Source organism: Solea senegalensis, linkage group LG17 (assembly GCF_019176455.1).
Source record: "Solea senegalensis isolate Sse05_10M linkage group LG17, IFAPA_SoseM_1, whole genome shotgun sequence".
NCBI classification, from domain to species: domain Eukaryota; kingdom Metazoa; phylum Chordata; class Actinopteri; order Pleuronectiformes; family Soleidae; genus Solea; species Solea senegalensis.
The window spans coordinates 18,829,907-18,847,854 of NC_058037.1; the positions used below are offsets into that span (position 1 = coordinate 18,829,907).

At 43.1% G+C, this 17,948-nt stretch overlaps 1 protein-coding gene across 2 annotated transcripts in view; it reads left to right on the plus strand.

The window, feature by feature from the left end:
* The window catches only part of ncoa1 (nuclear receptor coactivator 1), a 34,604-nt gene that overhangs the window by 6,060 nt on the left and 10,596 nt on the right, over window positions 1-17,948 (plus strand). The window contains exons 2-11 of one of the 2 annotated variants that reach the window (XM_044049752.1): window positions 2,315-2,415; window positions 8,278-8,444; window positions 8,959-9,065; window positions 9,152-9,329; window positions 11,991-12,170; window positions 12,477-12,569; window positions 13,949-14,089; window positions 14,598-14,745; window positions 15,670-16,633; window positions 17,109-17,345. In XM_044049752.1, the coding sequence (XP_043905687.1) occupies window positions 2,327-2,415; window positions 8,278-8,444; window positions 8,959-9,065; window positions 9,152-9,329; window positions 11,991-12,170; window positions 12,477-12,569; window positions 13,949-14,089; window positions 14,598-14,745; window positions 15,670-16,633; window positions 17,109-17,345 (2,304 nt within the window). In that variant the 5' untranslated portion in view covers window positions 2,315-2,326. Of the gene's footprint in view, window positions 1-2,309; window positions 2,416-8,277; window positions 8,445-8,958; window positions 9,066-9,151; window positions 9,330-11,990; window positions 12,171-12,476; window positions 12,570-13,948; window positions 14,090-14,597; window positions 14,746-15,669; window positions 16,634-17,108; window positions 17,346-17,948 lie in introns of both variants that reach the window. The other variant, XM_044049751.1, reaches the window with a different exon arrangement.

The window sequence follows — 17,948 nt, forward strand, 5'->3', positions numbered from 1 at the left end:
CATTCTGGAAAGAGTTTCCCTTTTCTTTTCTTTTCTTGTTGTCGCTTCATTTGACGGGAAAGGCTTTTCATTGATAAACCAGTTGTTTGACTGACAGAAAATCTCTTTGTTTTCAAAATGTTAATTTGACAGCTGAAACTCAGGTTAATAAAAAACAAAAAGGGCATTGTAACACAACAGTGAGCACATATGCTCCCGCATCTCTGTTTATATGTTTGTTTGTTTTAAATGTCTTGTTTAGTGAATGTCTCCATAGCAAGCATCTAAGTCACATTTACCTCAATATAAGCATCTGAAATACTGTGATAATAATAATTGTGCAATAGTTTTGCAATTGTCATTATGCATCTTCTAGTATTTCTTTTCTGGCATTAATTCAATATTTTCACTGGAATTTATAGTTTTAAGCAAGACTGCATGGAGTGTAATTTAGCACATTTAGTAATTTAGTAGCATAAATTACAGCATCCAATGCTAAATTGATATTTTAGGAAAAACCCTGTATGTAAAGTGACGAAATTGAAGAGATTTCTTGAATGCATCTTGAAGCCACATCTCGCTAACTGCTACCGTTAGCTCAACTCGCCGTGAACTCTGCATTACTTTAACTAGCTTTAATGCTCTGGGGTTTAGAATACTCAAATACTCAACGAATAAATACCATCGAATGTTTTTGCTTTTAATCCATCACTAATAGACTGGCGAGATTGTTTTTTACAGTAATAAAATGCTAAAACCCTGTTTTAATTCACAAAACACAATAGAGTTTCCATCATGATTTAATGTTATCACACAATTCTTGTTGTTTGTAGTTTAATAATAAAATCATTAAAGGCCTTAGAATTTTGGCTTAACTAGATTATCACTTAAGTTTTACATTAGAGATGAGCGGATATGATGCTAGGTTTCAGTATCGGTCACAAATTGAGTCATGTTATGGGCAATTTATTTCCTCTTTATGGAAGAAGAATATTTGTTACGCAGATGGAGAATTAGGTCTTTGAAATAGCTTGAAATGGCATAAATGTGTCATTAATAGCTTGATAGTTTTATCGTACTACCAGCACTGATAGATAACGGTATCGTGATATGGGACATGACGAAGTGATATTATATCCCTGTTTTATATCCACTTTCTGATGCTGCTAAGATGACTCCAATATTTGTTGAAACTAATCATCTACTGTTGTCTGTACATGGTTTAGTTCATTAAATGTCGCAGCTTTTTCTGTTGTCATGGTTACGCCTACCTGAATCTGCTCGAGTGAGGGAGTGAATGAGAAACTTAGACTGTAGACTTTCCAGACTCCATAAAAGGAGAAACAGAAGAGAAGGCAAGAGGAGGATATTAGAGGGGCCTTTTCTTTTACGATAAAGTACCCAAGAACAGCATCACCGCCACAAACCCAATCAGCTCCAGATGTTGCACAGTTTAAACGTCACAAACATTTCTGGAATTAATGTATGACATGTTGTATAACCCTCAGGGCTACTGTATGTTCTCAATCATACACCCAGCAACATTTAAATACACCTTATAAATTATTTATGTGTTCTCGTGGAATAAACTACATAAATCTTATTTACTGGGGGAAAAAAGATAAACCCCTGGAAATAATTATTTCTTTGTTGAGATGCTGTAATGCACTCACTTCACCATTGGTGGTGTTTTTTTGCCACCTAAATAACTTGTGGAAAGTTGTTGTTTTTTTTTTAACCAAACCTGTGTGAAAAAAATCACATTATGAATTCTAAGGTATAAATAATTTCATAAACAAACCTCTAAAACACCTTTTCACAGGAGTAAACCAGTGTATAATTGTATCCAGTAATGTTGTTTGTTAATCCAGGTGCAAATCTTTACAGTTTAGTGTAAAGTATTGAAATTATATACGTTTAGGGAAAGAAAAATTGGTGAATCCACAGGTTCTCTGGTCAAATGCCAGCTACTGCACTCAAATGTTGCCAGGAAAGTGTGCAAGGATGTTTGCTCCTGTGATTATTTTTTGAAAAGGTTTAAACTCTGTGTAAGTGTCTGAGTTCCAGGTCTTGTTTTTGAGTCTGCTGCACTGAACTGTGACCCTAAGCTCAAGTTCACATGAGCTACGTGAATCTCAGCGCTGGCACGGTGCCATGTTTATATGCAGTATAATATACCTCACTTAGTGGTAGCAGTGGCTGTTGTGTAACTAATGATTATGTTAAAAAAACACCTCCCACGGCCAGTTTTTTAGGTTTATGGAAACAGAAGAATAAGAAAAGATAATGGTTTCCCATTTTTCTTTAGCATGTCTCTTTATCTTCCACAGGTCAGTTGAAGCTGAAAATGAGCGCAGTCGGGGAAAGCCCGCTGGACCCTGCCGCGCCAGAGTCGCGCAAGAGGAAGGGCTCACCATGTGACACATCAGGGCAAAGGTAAAGACCCCCTTCCACGTCACCTGTTTGGTTCTGACACCACACTACTGAGCAAAAACACGCTGCGTTGTACTGTAGAGGATTCTCACCTTGATGCACGCAAACGTCACACTTTTATTTATCCTTTATTCAGCCAGGAAGGTTCCATTCTTCCAGGGAGTTCCTGGTCAAGATTAGTACAAATGTTAGTTTTAAATCTCACGACTATATAAAGGTAGAAGGAGGTAATTAAAGGAGAGTAAAAAAGAGGTATAATAAAGTAGGTTACATGGAACAACAACATGTTTCTTTTATGACGGTCCATAAAGGTTCACTCATTGAATATCCATATCCATGGTGCATAGAAGGAGGAGAGCATTCATTCATTCTGACGTGCAAACGCCACACAGAAAGTGTGATTTTCTTTTTAACTCCATTTGATAAAATGTAACTGATAATAGAAAAATTGTTTTCCTTAGTAACAAGTTATTAACCCTTCTGTTACCTTCTCATTACCGTAACTCCTAGACCAGTTTGTAATATCTAGATAATTCCAAAACTATGGACTGGCAATCTGTGTGGGGTGTGACCCTGCCACCTTTCACCCTGTGTCAGCTGAGATTGGCACAGTGACCCTTATGTGGAGGATAAAGTTGTAGGAGATGGATGGATGGATACTGGAAAGCAGAGAAATCAGAGCTTTAGACCCATATACATGTCGTTACGGTAGAACCTCAGGACTTCTGCCAGATATCGAAAGTGAAAGTTATTTCTAAGTTTCACAATTCTACTGCCATAAAATCAGAAATAAATCCAGGCGGCCTGATTATCATGATGGCCGTAAGACCTATCAAGTCTAATGACACTAATGCTCCATCTTTGAATTAGTAAATAATGATTGTCCAATGTCGGCCCGAATAAATGTCTTTCACACCTGAACTTTATGTGTTAACACACATGTCAGGATCAGGTAATCTGGACATTTAACTGACTTAACCCTGCTCCATCGCTCAAAGTCCATGTGATGTCCTACAGAGTTAGATGTGCAAACAGATAAAGGCCTGAAACTGGTTCAACCCGGGAGGGATGCAAATGTGACACGTGTGTGCGTGACATCATGAATGTATTCACTAATTCATCTAATTAATACATCATTTATGTTCAGTGCTGTGTGATCAAACAGCTGTTTAACTCCGCCTGATCAATCACAGCTCTATCATTAATAGATAATGAATGAATGAATGTAGTGTGTGTGCACTCTGTTTGTGAGTCTCTTAAGGTTTTTTTTTCAGATGCAGCTTTAATTTAAAAGGTTTGAGATGAGATGAGAGATGAGATTCAACTTTATTGTCATTACTCAAATACAAGTTTCGGGTAACGAAATGAGGTTTGCATCTCACCAGAAGTGCAACAAGCAGAAAGTGCAAAAATATGTTTTTTTGTACAGAGATTAATATGCAATTGTTGGGTATATATGGATGGGTGGATTAGTGGGATGTTCTATGAATAAGTATAAATATAAAAAAACAAATATGAATATAAATGAGCTCTATAAATACAATTGTATTGTACAGATTATTATATGCAGATAAGGTGCAGTGAATACGCTATATTAATAGACATATGGATAAATGCTAATTTACAGAATATTTGACAGATTATGAACATATTTTACAGGTTGATAGCTTATTAAGATTATGAATATTCTACATAATAAATAAATAAACAAACAAGAGAAGACATTCTTCAGTGGGCAGCGTTCAAAAGGGGTGGGAACTGGTGTGAGGTGTTGTGCAGGGGGGTCAGTGGGGGGCAGAGATCGGAAGAGAGGCAGAGTACAGATATTGGGGGGCAGAGTTGAGAAGGCAGACAGCTCTAGGGAAAAAGCTGTTCTTCAGTCTGCTGGTTCTGGTCCGGAGGCTTCTGAGGTGTCTGCCGGAGGGCAAGGGGATAAACAGTCTATGGGCAGGGTGGGAGGAGTCTTTGAGGATGCTGTTAGCGTAATGCAGACAGCATTTTCTCTGAACGTCCTCAATGGCAGGAAGTGGAGTCCTTGTAATGCGCTGTGCAGTTTTGACCACCAAGACAGTTCGTTAGGATGCTCTCGATCACACAGTGGTAGAAGTTCCTTAGAATGTCTGAGGACAGGTGGTGACGCTTCAGGATCCTCAGGAAAAAGAGGCGTTGATGAGCCTTCTTGACCAGACTGGAGGTGTTGGTGGACCAGGAGAGGTCCTCTGTGATGTGGGTCCCCAGGAACTTAAAGCTGGAAACACTTTCAACAGCCATCCCGTTGATGTGAATGGGGTTGTTTGGGTTTCTTCTTTCTCTCCTGAAGTCCACGATGAGCTCCTTTGTTTTGCTGGTGTTAAGGAGCAGGTTATTGTCAGCGCACCAAGTGGCCAGATGTTTCACTTCCTCCCTGTAGGCTGTCTCATTGTTACTAATGAGGCCAATCGCCATTGTATCATACGCAAACTTGACGATGGTGTTGGATCCAGGCCTGCAGTCGTGGGTGAAGAGGGAGTAGAGGAATGGGCTCAGCACACAACCCTGTGGTACACCTGTGTTGAGTGTGATGGTGCTGGAGCAGGAGTGTCCTGACCTACCAAATTGAGGTCTGTTGGTCAGAAAGTCTGTAATCCAGTGGCGGAGGGAGGTGTTGAAGCCCAGGTCTCCAAGTTTGGTGTTTAACTTGAAGGGGATGACAGTGTTGAAAGCTGAGCTGAAATCAGCATTCTTGCGTAGGTGTTATTGTTGTCCAGATGTGTGAGCACAGAGTGCAGCACGGTGGAGACTGCATCTTCTGTGCTCCTATTGCTGCGTTAGGCAAACTGGTAAGCGTCCAGTGTTGGTGGGAGCCAGTTCTTCATGTGTGCCAGGACCAGTCGCTCAAAGCACTTCATAATAATGGGTGTGAGTGCTACAGGGCAATAGTCATTCAGGCACGTCGGGCTGGAGTGTTTCGGCACTGGGACGAGGCATGCTGGCACAGCTGCTTGGGCGAGGGACAGGTTATTATTTACACAGCACCTTACCGCCAGAGGTTTTTAAGTTTTAAATCTTTTGAATTTATATTTTTTAAACTGAAGTTAAACTGTTGGTTCTTTTCTTTCTTTCTTTTATTGCTGGGCTGACCGGGTTCTGGAGAGACTGAAATTTCGTTCTGACCTCATGTCTTAATGTGTGTTGGAATGACAATAAAGAACTCTTGAATCTTGAGGTTAAATATGTCTGTAAAGCCCCTGTAAACTGCTCCGCACATGCCCTAAGCACACGCCCGGGGGTGCCATCTAGACCAACAGCCTTTCGGGTGTTGATGCGGCTCAGTGCAGCATGGACGTCTGTGGGGGTGAGTGAGAGGGGCTGGTCATCTGTAGGGGGTCCGGTCATGGTCTCCCTGTTTATCGAAACAAGCATAAAAGTGATTTAGCTCGTTCAGGAAGGAGACATCTGTTGTTGGGGGTGGAGTTGCTGGGTTTGTAGTCACTGATGGCCTGGATGCCCTGCTACATGCGTCTGGGATCAGAGTTGGAGAAGTGCTCCTCTACCTTCTGCTTGTATCAGTGCTTTGCCTTGATGATGCCCCTCCTCAGGTTTGCCCTGGATGTGCTGTAGGCCTGTGCATCACCTGATCTGAAGGTGATGTTGCGTGCCTTCAGCAGGAGCCACATCTCCTTGTTCATCCATGGCTTCTGGTTTGGGTATGTGGTGATTTGTTTCCATGTTGTAACACTGTCAATGGTGGTGTTGATATAGTCAGAGGAATTGTAGATGTTGATATCTGTGTGAGAACCACAGGTAGCCTGAGAAGCAAACATACTCCAGTCTGTGTGATGGAACTTGTCCTGAAGTACAGTGTCTGTCCCCACTGGCCACACTTTGATGTTTGTCACTGATGGCTTCACACGTTGGATGAGTGGGAGTACATGGGGATGAGGAACAATGAGAGGTGGTCTGACTGACCCAGGTGGGGGTGGTGGGAGTTGTGGTATAGACTCCTGCGATGTTTGAATAAACATGATCCAAAGTTTTGTTTCCTCTTGTATGGCAGGAGTTGGAGTGGTTAAAATCACCAGCAACTATAAATGCAGCCTCTGGGTGAGCAGTCTGTTGTTGACTTATGACTGTGTAAAGTTCGCTCATTGCAGCTGATAGAATGGCCTACACTTAACCATTATAAACTCAAGGTTTGCTGAGCAGTGTTTCTGGACAGTGATAGAGTCTGAACACCAAGCATTGTTAATATAAATGCACAGTCCTCCTCTGGTCTTACCGGAGTCAGCTACTGTCCTGTCTGCTCGGTGTGTGTGTCGGCCGGTTAACGTGATAGCATTGTCCGGCCATGTTTCGGGGAAAATCATGACATTACTGTCCTTGAGTCTCTTGCTTTGGGTGATGCGAAGTCGTAACTAATTCATTTTGTTCACCAAGGACCGCACATTAGCGAGGAAAATGCTGGGTAATGCGAGCCGGTGTCGTGTTAGCTTTAGCTTAGCTCGTATACCTCCGCGCTTCCCCCGCCTTTGTTTACGGTCCCGACGCCGCCTGCAAGCACTTCCGCCCGGCCGGGTAGAGTGCGTAGCTTCGGGTGCTCTGGAGATCTCAGGAATGAGTCGGAGATTGGTGGTAATGTCGTCGGGGAGATTTAATCCAAGGTCTGGTGTAGGATGTTAAAGTGAAACTGTCCTGTACGAACAGATCCAAAATTAACCAGAAAATCACTGCAAAACTGGGAGAGACGCTGGGCCTCGCAATGCACACGCGCCGCCATCTTGGATACATAGTTCATCATACAGTAGATCATAATTGAATATAGTGTGTGTGTGTGTGTGTTTGTGAGTCTATAATAACTGATGCAAGCTGACGTAACAGCCCTGATAATATTTCTACAGCGACTTCACACAGCCACTGACCTGCACATTCACACAGCAGCGTCCTCCTCCTCCTCACCCCTAACTCCCTCTCTCCCTCACCCCTCCCTCGATCACCACCACCACGCCTGTGTGTTCTGGCCGGCCAGAGCACTGACCTACTTTCTGCTGTTGTCGTTCCATACACATACGCACGCACGCACTCATATATATACACACACGTTTCTTCTTCTTTCTTTTTTTTTCTTCCCCCTCCCAATGTTTACCACATACCTTGCTGCAACTTTTCAGGCCCAAAGTATATTATTGCAACTGGAGACTAAGGATAAGCACGAGGCTGTGCAAAGAGGCTTAACTTTAAAGGCGGATTGAAGTTATTCTGAATCTTTTTTACTGTATAATAAGTTTCTGTGCTCCGATAATGGGCAGTGAGCATCGCTCCGCTGAGGGGGAAAAGCTCTACTGTAACACTGCACTTGTGTAGTGTTACTCATGCATTTCACAACTCTGAAAAATCATAATTCAAACCACCTGTTCCAAGTTCTTTCATTGAACACGTCACCCATTTTTGTGTCTTGGTCACAAACTTCCAATAACACCGATTTAAAGAATTATTTAAAAAAAAAAAAAGGCTACTGGTTGAATCCAGCAGCAAAATATACGTGAAAAATTCAGGTTTAATGCCTTGTTCTGGCGGCTGTTGTTGTGTTTGGAACTGGGAATTATGTCACCTCCGACCTTGACCGCGCTCCAGTTGAGAAGTCGGGGAAAAATACGAGTCGATAACAGCGTTCTATGAAATATTTACTGTGAAACAAACAAGACGAGTGCAATTAACAGTAAGAAGTAGGGCTTAACCTCCTACTGTTTTGTCATTATGTTCTTTGATTATTAGAATGCTGGTGCGTGTTAGTCATGAAACTTTGGAGAAAAGTTGACCGAATTGCGGGTGATGCTATGTCTGAAGCTCATCTTAAATCCCCGTCTGTTCCGTTTCTTGTCACTGCAGCCTGGAGAAGCGCAGACGGGAGCTGGAGTGCCGCTACATCGAGGAGCTGGCCGAGCTGCTGTCGTCCAACATGGGCGACATTGCCAGTCTCAGTGCCAAGCCCGACAAGTGCCACATCCTCAAGAGCACTGTGGACCAAATCCAGCAGATCAAACGGCGTGAGCAGGGTGAGTCAAACCCAGTCAACACCATACATTTGTGTTGTTGTCTGAACATTTTTACTTTTTCTTGAAATGACCCACAAATAAATTCTTAAACTGAATTAGAGCACATTTATTCAGACTTTTGAGAGATTCTACCAAACCAAAGCAAGCATTTTTGAAATTACTGTTATTTCTTGTCCATGACGCGGAAACGGCACAGTTTTTTAGCCACTTAACAAGAAAAGAGAGAAAGGAACAGTTCGTATTATACTTTATAATGTTTATTTTTCAGTAATTAAAATAGGTTTTATGATTGTTTTCTGCTAATTAAATGTGAATATTTTCATATGCACATTTGAGAACATCTTCATTTTGAGGTTTTTGGTGTCACCAGACAACATTTTTCAACATTTTATGGGCCAAAAAAACATTACAGTCAATCGACACATCAGTCGATTATGAAAATAATTGTCAGTTACCGTCTTATTTGTGAGAATCCCAATTTTTGATTCCTGTTTTTTTTTTCCCTTCTTGGCAGAGAAAGCAGCGCTTCTGTCTCCAGATGACGAGGTGCAGAAGAGCGACATCTCCTCCAGTAGCCAGGGCCTGGTGGAGAAGGAGGCTCTGGGGCCCATGCTGCTCGAGGTAAACAACGCACACACACTGAGATTAGATTCACTCCAGCTCCACACCCCTAATCTCATGTTCCTTTACTCCTCCTCGTCACGCAGGCCCTCGACGGGTTCTTCTTTGTCGTCAACCGCGAGGGCCGCATCGTCTTCGTCTCGGAGAACGTGACGAGTTACCTCGGCTACGCCCAGGAGGAGCTGATGACCTCCAGCGTCTACAGCATCCTCCACGTGGGAGACCACAACGAGTTCGTGCGGAACCTGCTCCCGAAAAGCCTCGGTGAGTGAGCGCGAGCTGGGCCGCTGTTTCACGACACGTGTCCTCAAAATGTGACAGAAACTAAGCAAAACCAGAGTAAAAAGGCTAGAGTTGTTCCAATTCCGATACCAGTATCGGAAATGCCTCCGACACTGCCGAAAATGTGGGCATCGGTATCTGCGAGTACTGGAGTCCATGCACCGATCCAATACCACGTAATTTATAAGAGCTCCGTTAGCTCTGACACGGTTCTTCTTCGCCGCTCTTGAAACAGTTACGCTTGTGCTGTTTTAGAGGTGTGAAGAAGAACTGATCACCCGACACCTGTAGACAAGCAGCTAACATTAGCTCATCATGCATGCGGTTTGGCAGTATTTACCCGTTAGCTCCGTTAGCGCTGTAAGCTGCGCGTTAGTCAATCAGCATGTTAGTTGTAGACACATACGTGTGTCCTGCGTATGTATGCCTCTGTTTTTAAACTTTAGCGTTACTTCAGAGACTCATTTCAACAATCTGGAGTCATGTAAAAATGATGTCACGTGTGTCCTTTCCCGGGTCCGTCGTCATGGAAACATGAAGCTCTGCCAGTGCTGCGGTGTTTGGACCAGAGTCAAAACAAACGTACAAGCTGAAAAACGAAATAACATTTGAGTTGGTTTATTGATGGTAAACACTGTCAGTTGGAGGATTGAGTCTGAAAGTTTAGTTTTGAACACATACGCTTGGAAATGTTGAAAGAAACAGGCAGCGGATTGATTGTGTGTGTGAGTGTGGGTGAGATGGAGGAGTGAGGGAAGAATGAAACAATGACTGTTCACTGTGATAATGTTGTTTTAATTTATAGCTCCAACCTTGAGGAGAGATTATAGTGAAAATGGAGGAGGAAAGGGGGGGGGGTCTGATGAGGGTCGTGTGAGGACAAAAGATAAGAGTGCAGCAGGCGACAAGGTTACCGGGTTGTATTTTTTGTTGATCTTGTAATCCCTTTTAGTTCCGTGCCAGTCACCACAGCTGTCCTTTCTCCTTCCTCCACAACCTGCTCTCACAGAGAGAGAGAGACTTGAAACAAATCAGTTTTTTAACCGCAGTAGAAACAAAAACACATAGATTGTTCTTATAGCCAGTTGCCTCAGTGCATCTGGTTGTGATGCTTTTATGGTTTTGTACTGTGTTATCGATAAGTATCTATAGGAATATAGATACCTATAGATTATTCCCTTAATGTTTCCTGATCAGTTTTCTCTGTCGAGCTGTTCCTGTTTTCATTGATGTTTTCAAATCATGATTTGGGTAATGTTGGGCTGCAGCTAACCTTTATTTCCATGATGGATTAATCTGTCGATCCATTTTTTAATTAATGGTTTGGTCTATTAAATGCAACACTGGTCAAAACTATAAGGATGATGTCCTCAAATGTCTCTTTACAAACCACAAGTATCCAGTTTTGATGTTATTTGGAACAAAGCAACTAGAAAATATTCAAATTTAGGAAGCTGGAAAATCAGAAAACTTAGTTTAATTCTTATAGCAAAAATAATTCAAACCAATTAATTGGTTGTAAAATGAGTTTAGTGATCAATTAATTGTTGTAAACCCTACCAATCTGCTTATCTTATTACAATATAGTGTAGTATTAACCCTTGCTAACGGATGTGCTGCTTGGTTGGAAGCGCTCGTGTGTCAAGTGTCAAATTCAAGGCACAGTGTGAACTTAATCCCATGTTGATTTTTAATCTGTGTCAGCATATAAACTCTGCTGTTTTTCCCTCCTGACTTGATATGAACATTACAGATATATTATTTCCCTAACTTTTCCTCCACTTAGACTCCTCTTAAGTTTCAAGTTCCCAGCGTGGTCAGAACACGAGTTTATGTCTGAAGTGAAAGTGAAAGTTTGTGCGGCGGTCGCTCAGGTGGTAGAGCAAGTTGTACTTCAACTGGAAGGTCGGGAGTTAGATTCCCACCTGTGCAAGTCTACATACTGATGTGTCCTTGGGCAAGACACTTAACCCCATGAATGTGTGATGGAAGAAGGAAGAACTGTATGAAAGTGTGAATGAATGGGTGATGAATGTTGACTTTGTACTAATCTTCATGTGTCACAAACAAGAGAAGTTAAAAGAAATAGAAGTAGAAAAACAGTAATAAAAGGGTAAGAACAACCATAGAACTCGGGCTGCAACGATTAATCGATGACTAAATTAATCGTCATCTATTTTGATAATCGATTTATCACTTTTAGAGGGATTTTTTTTTAACAATTAATGCAAGCTTCTTAAATGTAAATATTTTCTGGTTTCTTTGCTCGATTTGACCAAAAAAAATCATTAAAACTGAAAAGACATTTGAGAACATCATGATTTCCAGGTTTGGTAAACGCTGATCTGCATTTTTCAACATATCATTTTTCCCATGTTCTTACCCTTATGCCAAGTTGTGTGGTTTTTGTAGTTAAACAAACAAAACTATAACAACAGTTAACAGTTGCAAGTTTTTTTACTTTCTATAATCAACCAAACGTTGATACTGGCTGTTAACAGAACACGCCGTTTGTTTTCTTCATTTGTTTCTACGGTAAATGGCGACAGCGACTTCTCCCTCTGTGTCAAAGTGCAAGTGATAATCAAGAAACTCCCGATCCTTCTCAAACACTCGACCGTCTTTGCTTAACGTTGTGTCCAGTGAACGGCGTGCCGTGGCCGCAGGAACCCAGCCGGAGGAGCAGCCACACCTTTAACTGTCGCATGCTGAAGAGGCCGCCGGACGAGGCCGACACGGAGAACCTGGAGGCTCGACAGCAGTACGAGATCATGCAGTGTTTCACCGTCTCCCAGCCTCGCCCGGTGCAGGAGGAGCCAGACGGTACGTACGCGTATGTTCATACGCGCAGCACCAGGTCCCTTTCTTCGTCCCCGTCACTCTGTTGGGTAGAGACAGAGTCTTCCAGGACTATTTATTATTTGGATTCCCTGGTGCAGTGTCCTTGATAAAACTGTGATGTGTTTTCCCTGCATTGCAGATTCACTGTGCTGTTTTAATCTCCACCGTAGTCAAGAAAAAAACACGCTCTCTGATTCATTTTTGTTTCACACCCGTGCTGATTTAAAGTCACAAGTTCCTTTTCCAAGTTTTTTTTAAAAGACATTTATTTGTCTTTTCCTTCCTCAGACCTGCAGAGCTGCTTGATCTGCATCGCCTGTCGCATACCTCGCTCGCAGGCGGTCAACAGTGAGTCTTTCATCACCAAGCAGGACCCCACAGGTAACACACACACACACATCTAGACAAACTATATGTATACATGCATATAATCTTAAAAAGAAAAACTATTATGTTTCATACGTTTCTGTAGCCACACGACCGGAGACAAATTAAAGGTCGACGCCAGAATTCTCAAATTCCAAATGTCCATTTTTCATATTTAGGGTTCGAGCACAAGTGTGTAGAAGGAGTTATTCTTTTATTCTCGCATTTTTGAGGCCCTGACTCGCCAATTTTTGCAGCCGCATCAGACCTGGTGAAAAAGTTACGTGTGAAAGTGGTTTGGGGAATGATTGGATGAGGGAGGGGCAAATAACTGCTCCGCCCCCCAAAACCTGTTGGCCTGAGGAGAAAGTAACGTACATGCACGAAACTTGGTGTTCATTAGCTCTAAAACGAACAGGATTGGATTAAACATTCATTAATTGGCGATTTCGCACCAATGGTATTTGAACAAACTTGTCCTAGAGTTTTCGTGTGATCACCTTTAATTATAGATTAATTTTGCTTCATACATGTTTTTTTTATTGTGAACTAAATATAGTTCTCTCACAAAACAAACACTTTTATTTTGAAATTACGTGAACTATTGCTGTATCATGATGGAATACCATGATATATATTTAAACTCACACCTATATCAAAGCTACTTTTAGCTCCTCCATCACCACTTGTGTTTATTTTGTTAAATTTTGTTAAATTTAGCAGTGAAACCCCAAATAAATGTCTTTGAGTTACATTTTTATCCATGAAGGAAGTGTAACAAATGTCCTATAGTTAAAATACACTGATAAAACGATTGAATTAAACGTCCTCTCCTCCCTTTCCCAAGCGCATCAGGGAGCTACGGTGGCCTTGATGTGCCAGAAATGGTTGTTGTTCTTTTGTGAAAACACTCTGGGCTGCTGTAGAAAGCTGGTGCCTCTGTAAAGCAAGGCCCTCGCCTAAAACCAAACAATTTTAACATTTTAAAGCAGTTATACACACATTTATTGGTCACATATTCATACATTGGATTTGTAAAGTCCATCCCACGACTGTGGAAGAGTCACTGCAGCAGAAAAGTTGTGGTAGACGTATAAACAACAACCACGTCCCCCAGAGTGGCTTCAGCCTAATAGATGTAGCGCTACATCAGCAGCAGCACAGTAGGTGCTGATGCTCCGTTCCCGAACAGAGTGGTCAGAAAAGTCGGTGCTCGGCAGGTTTCGCAACTTGGCGCAGTCTCTCGGCGGGCGGCGCATTAAATCATCCGCTGCTGACCTCATAACTTCATCCCGTTATCTCCAACATTAACCAGCCAAAAAAAAACCCCACAAGACTCCAAACTCCTCGTTCAACACTGACTCTCTCTCTCTCTGTATGTGTCTCACCTCCAGGGAAGATCCTCTCCATAGAAACCAGCGCGCTGCGAGCGTCGGGTCGGCCTGGCTGGGAGGACCTGGTCAGGAAGTGCATCTACGCTTTCTTTCAGCAGCAGGGCAAAGAGCCCTCCCACGCCAAGAAGCTGCTGCACGAGGGTGAGTCGCTGTGACAGAGTGATTTTTGTTGTCGAGTTTTCTTTTTCTCTCTGAAAACAACTTCTTTAAGCAGAGTTTAAGCTACAGGGTTTCCTCCCCAGATTTGGGGATGAGGCAAATTGGCCATAGGTGTGAGTGTGGATGGTTATTTGTCTTCATGTTTCCTCATGATGGACTGATGACCTGTCCAGGGTGTGGACCCCGCCTTTCACCCTACGCCTGCTGTGATTGGCACAAAGTGGTAGAAGATGAATAAGATGGTTGATTTCAGTGGAAAACTAATTTGATTTCTTCCTCTTCAGTGTGTATGAAGACATCACTGTGAACAGGAACATATCAGGCTTTCAATAAGTGCATGCCGGTGAAAAGATTAAAAGATAAAGGGCCAAGTTTTGATTTTGATTTATCTCTGTTACTAATTTTAGTTGAGCGTCTTCCGAGATGTGGAGAAGGGAGGAAAAAAAGGACAGGATCAAAGTCTAATCCTTGTGTTGTGTTGTCTGTGCAGTGATGACACATGGCAGCGCCATCAGCCCGCTGTACCATTTCACACTAAGCGACGGCACCCAGCTCAGCGCTCAGACCCGCTGCAAATTCTGGTGCCCCCCCAACCCTGACGTACAGCCTTTCATTATGGGCATTCACACTATTGACAGGTACAGTCATGAACACACACATGCACACACACGTACGTATATTAATGTAAAAATGATCTTTCTCAAATGTCCAAATTATTCAGTTTGAATGATTTCTGTATTACATGGAGCAAAGAAACCAGACAATTTTCCCATTTAAGAAGCTGAAAAATCAGAAAACTCACTTAAACTGATATCAAAAAGCACTTATTTATTTGTTTATTATCAAAATAGTTGACAATTCATTCAGTTATGTATAGAGCTGAAGCAGCTAAATAAGATTTGGCCAACTTTAATAAGGCTAGGCCCTCGAAGATTAACGTAAACATAGGTGAACGTCATCAGTTAGACGTTTTTTCATGATGTTATAAACCAAAAATGATCGACGGTACTGTAAATGGTTAATGAAAATAATCAGTAGAAACTGATTTTGATGACTGAAGGTCAATGTTGTTGTGACCTCAAAATATCAGAATTGTCTTTGAGAAAATTCAGACAAATTTGGCACCAACATTGAGTATTTTGGCTGCTTAAAACTCTTGTTCATCCCCAAATATTAACTCACTGGATTATCTTTTTAAAAAAAATAGCAGTGAATCCATTTCTCCTGAAAAGCTCCACGTTCAACACTGACTCATTATCTTGAATTGTCTTACAGGACGTATAGATGCTGCCGGAATGATATACCGTACTATATGTCAGTGGTTCCCAAAGACTAGGTCAGGACCCACAAATGAGTCGCGGGAAATGTATTTTGGGTTCCCTAACAAATTTGCCAAACTTTCCCGACCTTTTAGCTAAGATTTTTGTGTATATGTTCAAAATAAACATGAAGTGAAAATGAAGTTTCAGTTGATTTAACAAACACCTCTTTTGAAGTTGCCATTGTGCGTTCCTCTCCTGTCCCGTGGTCTCCTCTGGTTACAGTTGTCTTTTCTCCCCCAGGGAACACAACACTGCTAGCTCTCAGGAAAACACTACACCGACCCTTGGCAGCCTTGCTCAAGCTCCTTCCCGCTCCCCGACCCTCCTTCCCGGCAGCAACTCAACCCAAGGTTCAGGCCTCATCTCCTCAGGCCTTCACCCCAACAACAGCAACGCCTCCCCCCACGGACACAGCCAAGTCACGCCCACGGGCCACCTGACGCCCAATCGGACGTGTCCCCAGCAAGTCAATAGCCCCTCCCCTTTGAGTAGCCCACTCACAGCCACCCCTACCTCTTTTATGTCACCCAGGATGACACGGGCCAGTCCTGGTTTAGGGGGAAGTCCTCGCGTACCGGGGAACCCCTTCTCTCCCTCCACGCCAGGCCTCCATTCCCCGACCGGGGCGCTGAGCAGTGGATGCAGCCTCAACCGGCAGCACTCTGGTGGTGACAGTGGCAGTAGTGCCGGCGGCGGGTTAACGGGAACCTTCTCCCTGTGCTCTCCTGTCGCTCAGAGACGAGCCAGTACGCCCACCAGCGCCTCAGCGCGGCCTCCGTCTGCGAAAGCCCCGGATGGAGGTGAAGGAGTGGGAGAGGACTCTGTTAAAGCCCCCCTTCCTTCTGCCTCACAGCTGGGCACGCCCAGACTCAGTCAGCTCCTGGACAGCAATGGAACAGCAGCTGAATCCAACAACCGCACCCACTGCACTTCATCACCTCATCCCCCGAAACCACCTCCCCTCCCGCAGTGCCCGGCCTCCCACAGTACTCTCACAGAACGACACAAGATCCTCCACAGGCTGCTCCAGGACACCAGTCCCAACGACTCGTCCGTCACCGCAGAGGAAGGAGGCAACAAGAACGACGTCGAGGTCAAGAGGGAGCCACCCGCCAGTCCAGCATTTACCACCGGAACTAAAGCCGGTGCCAGAGAACCGCAAGACCACCAGTTACTCCGCTTTCTCCTGGACACAGACGAGAAGGTGACCGTTAAATACCAAGAACAATGTGATTTTAGAAGTGGTTTTTCAAGGTTTTATCGATACTGTATTATCTCCACCAAGGAAGTCTTGTTGATGGGTAGGTGATCACCCAGGTATGTTCCCGTTCAACTACCCATAATGTCTCTGTCAAAACGTATCGGATTTGAACAGAATTTGGTATCAAATAATCTACAATCAGATTATATTTCACGTGGATCCGGTCCAGATTACGGATTTTGCAGCAATTTAAGTGTAACATGGTTCAGTCCCATTTAGTAGGACAGTAAGTAGAAGACTATAAGTAGATCCACATGGATCCAGAAGTTTCTTTTGGACCAAAATGCAAAAATTCAGGTGTCTTTAAATCTCTGAGTGCTCTTTTTAAAAATAAATAAATGTTTTTGCTTGTAATATCTATGAAAAAAATCCACCCTTTTAATTCCATCAAATATGAACCGACATTTATTGTCTTCAGGACTTGGGAGACCTGCCTCCTCCGTCCGCCCTCAGTCTGCAGACAGTCCGGGTTAAGGTGGAGAAGAGATCCAGCATCGACGGAGTGCCGTGCACGGGACTGTTGTCCTCGCCTGTAGCAGCAGGCAGCGCGTCCAAGCCCGTGGGAGTGTCGGGCAGCTTGGCGTGCGCCAGCCCCAAACCGAGTCCTGTCGCCGAGAGCCGCCGAGACAGTCGCAAGGACAGCAGAGACTCCACGGTACAGGACACTTTCGATATCTGGCAGTTGTTGTAACGTTTAGGGAATTATGGTGCTGAGAAGCTGACGTCACAAACGCGTGACACGCTGGTGAATCTCGTCTGTGATTGGACGCTTGTTCCGCTGGAAGTCTTAAGGGCTACCGTAATGGGTCGCGGTCGCTTATTGTATTTTATATTTTTATTTTTCTTATACCTGATTCGCAGATTAAACTTCATTGAAACCTAGATTATGCACCGAGACAGTGTAATTAAGTAATTTTTTAATTTACTTTAATGATTATTCCATTGAGGGTTGTTTGCGGCTAGGATAGTAAGTGTGTCTCGACACCTGGTCTAGGACCGGTACAGGTTTTTGGATCTTGGATGTTTCATACAGTTATTTAAGTCCAAGTGTCTCAAGAGTTCAGACAACAAACGGAACAAGGTGTAAGTCACGTTTGCTGTCGCCTCAGTGGCAATAAATGATCTTTATCTGAAATCACAAGGAGGGTTAAATTCACCATGTTGCTCTTCTAATCAGCCAATGATGAAGAACAGAAAACCTGGATGTTTTCTTGGAGGATGGATTCAATAAGACACAAAATGAATCTGTGCTGATTGG